The sequence below is a fragment of the Meles meles genome, chromosome X (genome assembly GCF_922984935.1).
Source record: "Meles meles chromosome X, mMelMel3.1 paternal haplotype, whole genome shotgun sequence".
Taxonomy (NCBI): Eukaryota; Metazoa; Chordata; class Mammalia; order Carnivora; family Mustelidae; genus Meles; species Meles meles.
The window spans coordinates 128,791,957-128,799,283 of NC_060087.1; the positions used below are offsets into that span (position 1 = coordinate 128,791,957).

General features: G+C 54.9%; 1 protein-coding gene across 3 annotated transcripts in view; it reads right to left on the minus strand.

The window, feature by feature from the left end:
* CD99L2 (CD99 molecule like 2) overlaps positions 1-6,726 on the minus strand; it is an 84,971-nt gene extending 78,245 nt beyond the window's left edge. For 2 of the 3 annotated variants that reach the window (XM_045995264.1, XM_045995262.1), the window contains exon 1: positions 6,552-6,726. In XM_045995264.1, the coding sequence (XP_045851220.1) occupies positions 6,552-6,618 (67 nt within the window). In that variant the 5' untranslated portion in view covers positions 6,619-6,726. The remainder of the gene's footprint in view (positions 1-6,551) is intronic. The other variant, XM_045995263.1, reaches the window with a different exon arrangement.
* Between the last annotated feature and the right edge of the window lie 601 nt (positions 6,727-7,327).

Below are 7,327 nucleotides of genomic sequence, written 5' to 3' on the forward strand. Positions count from 1 at the left end.
GGGGCGTTTTCATTCAGGCCAAGGAAAGGCTTTCATAACCATGAACCCCTAATTCTTATAGAACCCCCTTAGGCAGGTGGCCTCTTAGCCTTCTCGGCCTGTCTGGGGAACCTAACTTTCCTAATACCTTGACCACACACCACCTGTTTGCATTTGCAATGACTTGGCTACTCCCCACAACTCTGGGAGGCCAACAAAAGCAGAGCTCAGCAGCATCCTGGTGCGGATAAGGCAACTGTCGCCAGCAAACGGTGGGGCCACACTGGGACGCAGGCTCTGTGTTAATTCCGTCATCCCAGACTAGCTGAAGCAGCAATAAAAGTGAAAAGAAGAATGTCAAAACGAGCCCATGCCTGGGCACTATTTTGGTGGTAATGAATTCCAGACCACAACAGTATTTCCTGCTGAGGGGACCGTCTCTAATTTGGAAAGTAATCCTAAATGAACCACCTGGCACTGCCAGCCAGATGTCGTCTAGCCTCTCCTTTAAACAGATGTTCACGGAGCAGGGGCACTGCTCTCGGCAGAAATCAACCACAGGGGCGCCTGGGTGGCTCAGTGGGTTAAAGCCTCTGCCCTCAGCTCAGGTCATGATCCCAAGGTCCTGGGATGGACCCCCACATGGGGCTCTCTGCTCATCAAGGAGCTTGATTGCCGCCCCCCCACCCCCAGCCTCTCTGCCTACTTGTGATCTCGGTCTGCCAAATAAACAAATAAAATCTTTAAAAAAAAAAAAAGGAAATCAACCAGAGTTCTCCAAGCAATTTGGTTGGTTTTAAAGCTGCTCCTAAGGAGTCAGAGGGTTCTGCAAAACGGAGCTCAAAACTGGCCGGAGCTGGCGCGGTCCAGGAGCACCCGTTCAGCTCTGGTACTCGTCCTCCACCTGCACGGGGAGCGGGGGAACACCACAAGTAGCGGAAGCCTGGGCTGGCAGGGGTGGCCAGAATGGAGAGCTGGCGGCTCCCTCCTCCTCCACCTCCTCAGCAAAGGGGCAGGTGTGGCCCAGTGGCCCAGCCTGATCAGAAACCCTCTGTCTGTCCTGGGGGCCCAGACCGCACTTTGCTTCAAGCAGCCCTCAGGACTGGGGAGGGCTTGGGGAGATGGAAAAGGCTTCTGGGCAGTGGGCACCGCAGCTCCCACTCCAGTTGCCTCGTGAAGCAGGTTTTAAAACACCAAACCCGAGCCTAAGGAATGCAGTTGTCTCCCCAGGCCCTCGGAGGGGATTCTTAGCACCCACTGGCACACCCAGAACATTCCCGCAATCCAGTTTTCTGCCCATTTAAACGCCTGAACTCAGAGCACAGTGGGGATTGATTTAAGGCTGCAAATCGAAACGATCTAAGGAAACCTCACAAGCTGGTTTTTTCAATGGATAAAGAGGAGGCTAATAGCTAGCCCTTCGTTTTTCTATTAGTTGCTGTTGCTGCTACAACAAATTTCGACAGATTTAAAACACACTTTTTTTTTTTTTATCTTATAGCTCTGGAGGTCAGAAATCCAACACAGGTCTCACTGGGCTATAAGCAAGGTGTCTGCAGGACTGCGTTCCTTCTGGAAGCTCTCAGGAGAGGCCACCCCCCTTTTCGGCTTCATCAAGGCCGTGTGCACATCCCTTGGCTCCTGGCCCCTCCATCTTTGGGTCAAATCTTCTATCACGACGCTCCCTTTGCCTCTATCTTCCCTATTTAAAGGATCCCTGTCTTCCAGCTGCCCACGATGACCCGGGGGAATCTCATTTAAACGCTGCTGATTAGCGACCCGAACTCTCCCTGACGTGGAAACTGACAGCCACGGGTGCCAGAGCTTCGGGCGTGGCCCTCCGTGGGAGCCTAGCGCAGCTCCCCCCTCCGTTTGGAACACCTACTCTCATCCACGCAGTTCGCACACGTTTCGGCTAGAACACGTTTAGGATGACTTTAAGCTTTTACAGGCAAACCAAGGCTGACCGATCAGGGGACTTAGGAGCAAGACTCATGCGGAACCGAGCCTGGGTTGGGAGACGGGAGACGGGCCCCCCTGCGGCCAGGCCTCCCCAAGCACACGGAGATCAGCAGAGGACTACACGCCAGGGGCGAAGAGGAGGGGTGGACACACAGCAGGAAATGCACCAACACCAGGTGGGAGAAGAGCCCAGAAACTCGGTGCACCTGGAAGGTCTCTTTCCTGAACTCACCAGAACCCAAACCAGCTCCTCCACACAAGCCCCTCTGAGCAGCCAAGAGGCCTCCTCATCCCCATCTCTACTAGAAATAGCTTCAGCCCCTTCCCCAGTCCCTGCAGAGGCCGGAGGCTGGCTCGCAGGGCATTTGTGTGTGTGTGTGTGGGGGGGTGTTAAATAAACATGTTGGAGTTCCCTGGTGTCCAAAATGACGGAGGGGGTGGGGATGTAACCTGTGACAGCAAGGAAGGGACCGAAAACCAATCAAAACATGTGACACTAAAAGGCCAACTGTCCCCAGACCCTGTCAGTCCAGTGCAATGACTGCCTGGTGTACACACTCGGGGGGTGACGCCGCTCTGGGCCAAGCCTGCACACGCCCCTGCGGCCTGGTTGGCTCCTACCCAGCATCCTGACCAGGCCCCGGGCACATGGCGCCCACTCTGCTCCCCTCTCTCCCCTACCAGCCAACCCCAACCCAGGGACCACAGGCTGCCCCAGCTCTCATTTGTTCTGCTCAAACTACAGCGAATTTTTACTAAATGGAGGTATAATTCATGCACCATACAACTCACCCTACAACTGAATGGTTCTTAGTACATTCACAAGCTTGTGCAAACATCACCTCTATCTAGTTCCAGAACATTTTCATCACCCCAAAAGGAGACTGCACTCATTAATCAATCCCTCCTTGTTCCCCAGTTCCCCACCCCCACCACCCCTGGCCTCTGGTGACCAGTCATTCATCTACCTTTTTGTCCCTATGGATTTGCTGACTCTGGACATTTCATATAAATGGGATAATATGTGGGCTTTTGTGTCTGGCTTCTTTCATTTCACATATTATTTGCCAGGGCTGCACTGTGTATTTTTAAATTTTAAACCATGGCTTGGAATGTTTTAGGTAATGTGACTAATAATTACTAACAGAGGTCATTGGGAGCCAGACGCTGAGCTTCATCCATCTGTATTCAGTCCTCCAAACAACCCCATGAAGTGGATGTTGTGGTTATCCCATTATACAAATGAGGAAACTGAGGCACACAGCAGTTAAATGACTCACTCCTAGTAGCGCTGGCCAAGCTTGCTCCAAAGCCTGCACTCTCCCTCCATCAGCTGCGCTCCTTCTCTCTCTCTTTTTTTTTTTTAGGATGAAGGTTCTTTTTTCTTTTTAAAGATTTTATTTACTTATTTGACAGACAGAGATCACAAGCAGGCTGAGAGAGAGGAGAAAGCAGGCCTCCCGCAGAGCAGAGAGCCTGATGTGGGGCTCGATCCCAGGACCCTGGGATCATGACCTGAGCCGAAGGCAGAGGCTTTAACCCACTGAGCCACCCAGGTGCCCCTGCGCTCCTTCTCTTTAAGGGAGCAGGTACTCAGCAGCCAGTGGCTTGCCCACACATTCGTCACACTTATTCTCTGCCACCTTCCACGTGTCTGTGACCTGTCCCATCCCTGGAAGCATTACATTTGTGAACCCTGAGTTCGAATCCTAAAGCTCGCTGGGCTGCTCATTTTTCATCTGGGAAATGGGTTACCACCAAGTCACTTTTGTTTTTTAAGATCTTCTTTATTTATTTGAGAGAGAGAGCATGTGCACATACACGCACAAGCTCGGGGAAGGGGCAGAAGAGGAGAAAATCCCAAGATGATTCCACACTAAGTGTAGGACCCAACGCGGGGCCCCATCTCACAACCCTGAGATCACAACGTGAGCCGAAATCAAGAGCTGGATTCTCATCCAACTGAACCACCCAGGCGCCCCACCACCAAGTTACTTTTCAAGGTCATATGAGAGTGCCCATAAAGGACATGAGAAAAGGAGATGGGTCAGTGTGCCAACCCTTCCGGGTGGTTACGAGGGATCCATGTGGGTGGCACATTGAAGGCCCGGTGCATGCAAGGCACTCAGGAAATGGAACCTTCATTATCATTACTGCCCACCTGCACCACGGAGACTCCTCTCCCCACTGCACAAGAGATCAGCTTCCTATTTCTGTAGGTGAATACAGGCACCATACTTGTCCTCAGAGGATTTTTTTCAGAGCTAGTAAAATACACACTGGACTAAAAAGCCATCCCAAATTAGAACAGCGATGACTTGGTAACCACGCTTTTAAACTCCTGGAAGCCTGAAGCCTGTCTCAACTTGCCAGAGCCCGAAGGGATTTCATGAATCATGCTTCGAGGTTCTGTGTGCTGAGGGCTGCTGGTCTTTCTCGGTCACAGGTCACTCACTACTGAGCACCGGGACCAGGACTAAAATGGCTCTCGCACAGGCCCACCCACTCCACCACTGTGAGGCTCCAAGAGAGGCAGCAGATGCCTAACTAAGCTCCTGCTCTGTGTTTGTTCATTTGGACACAGCAGCTCTCAAACTGCAACTGTCCAGACTCCCAGAGCACCAGTAATTCAAAGCTCATATCTGTCATCTTGTTTTGCAAAAAAGAGCCACAAAGCGGGTTCCCCACCTTGAAGCAAAAGCTTCCTCCGGTTCAGTTCTCTTCATTACAATCAAGAAGATCACCAAGTAGCAGTCTTATCTGGGTGGGATCCTGGCTCGACCTCTTCCAAGCTCTGTGACCAGGGTCCCCACGCTAATACCTAACCAGCAAAACTGTTGAGGCAATTATAACCAAGCTTTGTGAGGTGCCTCGCACACTCCTAGTCCCCTCAAGACGCCTCTGTTGTTGCGCATAATAGGGCCAAGCAAACCAAGCAAGGTTCAGAGAACGTTCCCAAGGCAGGAGCACGGCCTCCAGGCAGGTGCTTAGACCAAGGACTGTGCCATCAGACAAGCCTGGGGTCAAATCTTAGCTCTGCCACGTGAGGCAAGTCACCTCCCTCTTCCCTGGGCCTCCATTATTCTGTAAAATGGTTACACTGGTTCAATCTCCTCTGCCACCTCCTCAAGCACCTAGTATAACCTGCGACGGCGAAAATCAGAGACCTGCTTATTTCCCTTCCTCCCCTTCTTCATGTGCATACCTCGAAGGGAATATCATTTTTCTAACTTTTCTGCGCTTCCACTTTCAACGTGAGCCAATCAAGTACCAGACTTTTTCCCAAAAATGCATCATAACAAAATTTAAAAATGTTAACCCCCAAGAAGCAAAATGAAACAGAAAATTCAACAGCCCTGAAACGTGTTTTATTTTCCTTCATGGCACTGAGAATGTATTATGGAGATTGTGACGTTCGTGTTTGCCTTCTCCCCCCACCCGGACGTTAGGTCCATGAAGAGACAGTCTTAGTCTTGTTCGCTGCTGCATCATCTGTGTCTGGAACAGAGCCTGACACCTGTGCAGAATACTGAATGGCTCTTCTTGTAGCAAGTCCAGAAAGGGCTGGCCACATGAGAAACATTTCCGCATCTTTTGCAAAACTGCCTGACACTGCCTACTGTCTTCCAGTGTTCTCCATGAGGAACATAAAGCTCACTAGAACTCAACACAAAGACAAAGTTTGGTTTTTGCTGAGCTCACGTTTTTCACTAACTGAATCTGCCTTCCTCCTCAGGGAGCTCAGAGCATAACTCTGTGCTCAACTGCAGTGTTTTCCTCAAACCTCTTTCTGATGCGGAGACGGGATATAAATAAGTGTAAGAAGATTCTGTCTGTACACGTCGGAGGGCCTATTTTTAACCACGCACTGCATTTATCCTAAGATGCTTCTCAAACTTAAATGTGCCTGCGAATTACCCGGAGATCTGGTTAAAATGCAGAATCTGACTCAGTCAGTCAGGGGCGGGGTCTGAGATGCTGCATTCCCAACAAGTCGCAGGCGATGCCGGTGAAGGCCCTGGACCACAGTCCGAATACTGAGGGTTTAGGAAACTTGCTCCCTTGATTCGACAGCATTTCTCTCTCCACCTCCTTGGCAAAAGTCGCCAATGCCCCACCCCCCGGGGCACCAGAAGCACCTGGGGAGCTGGTCAGACTTACAGCACATCGCTGCCCCCCACCATCCCGTCCCCGCAGAGATCCTGACCAAAGAGGGGCGGGAATGCGCCCAGGAAGCTCCCCAGGTGCTTCTGCGGTAGGTGTCCTCGAAACACATTTTGAGAAGCCCCGCTCAAGGGAATGAGTGCGCTCTCTTCAAGGTTTTCCCAACAGCAATCTCCTGGGGACAGCTGTTGGGATTTTATGCCGCTGTTTCTAGCTCGGTCCCCCGTCTCCGACCACACGGATCGCGGCAAGGTCAGAGTCCCCGCGGGCCCGGGGTTCGCACCCCGACTGCCCCGCACAGCCCCGCCCACCCGCCCGCAGCCTCCGCCGCAGGCCCGCGAGGCGGGGGCCGGGCCGCTCATGCGCAGCACGGGGCCGCGGGGCGCCGAGCTCCCGCCCTGCGGGCCCACAGGGCGGGGTCCCCGCGCGCCCCCCGCCCGCCTTACCTCTTTGGACCAGAGTGGCCAAGGAGAAAGCGAAACAGATGAGGAAAGCCGAGCGCCAGACCACCATGGCTGGGAGCGCGGGCGGAGGGGCGCCGGAGGAGCGCAGTCAGCGCGAGAGCGCCGGAGGGGGAGGTCAGGGAGGCCGGGGAGGCGCCGGGACCGAGGAGGAGGAGGAGAAGGAGGAGCCGCAGGGGGAGGAGCCCCGCCGCCACCACGGGGCCCCGCCCAGAGCCGGCGCGCGCGGCCCAGCCCCGGGAGGGCGGAGGACGGGCGCGCACAGGCGCTGGCACCGGGGGCGCGCTGGGGGCGCGCCCGGCCGGGGCCAGGTGAGGTGGGGCGGGGCTGCTACTGTGGCGCGAGGGGCGGAGCCAGCCTGCAGCCTCGGGGGCGGGATCGCTGAGCGAGGGGCAGGTCCTCAGCCTGGGGGCGGGCTCGTGCGCGAGGGGCGGGGCCCGTGGCCCCCGGAGGGTGGGGCTGCCTGCGTTGGGGCGAGAGACCGCGCGTTGGGGGTTGCCCGCCGGCCACTTCCCCCCCGACTGTGCTCGGGAGGCGAGCCTGCGGGCCCGAAGCAATGTGTCCACAGGGGCAGAGGAGCCGGAGGCGCGGGCGGCCAGGGCGTGCGGGGATTTCCACTAGGCGCGCCAGACTCCTCCCGGCCCGAGCAGGACCCGAGGCGGCGCACAGGGCAGGTGCGCTCTGCCAGCCGGGTGACCTTGGATAGGGCTCTTCCCCTTCTGGACTTGGCGTCCTCCCGGTAAAAGGCTGTTCCCTGGGAG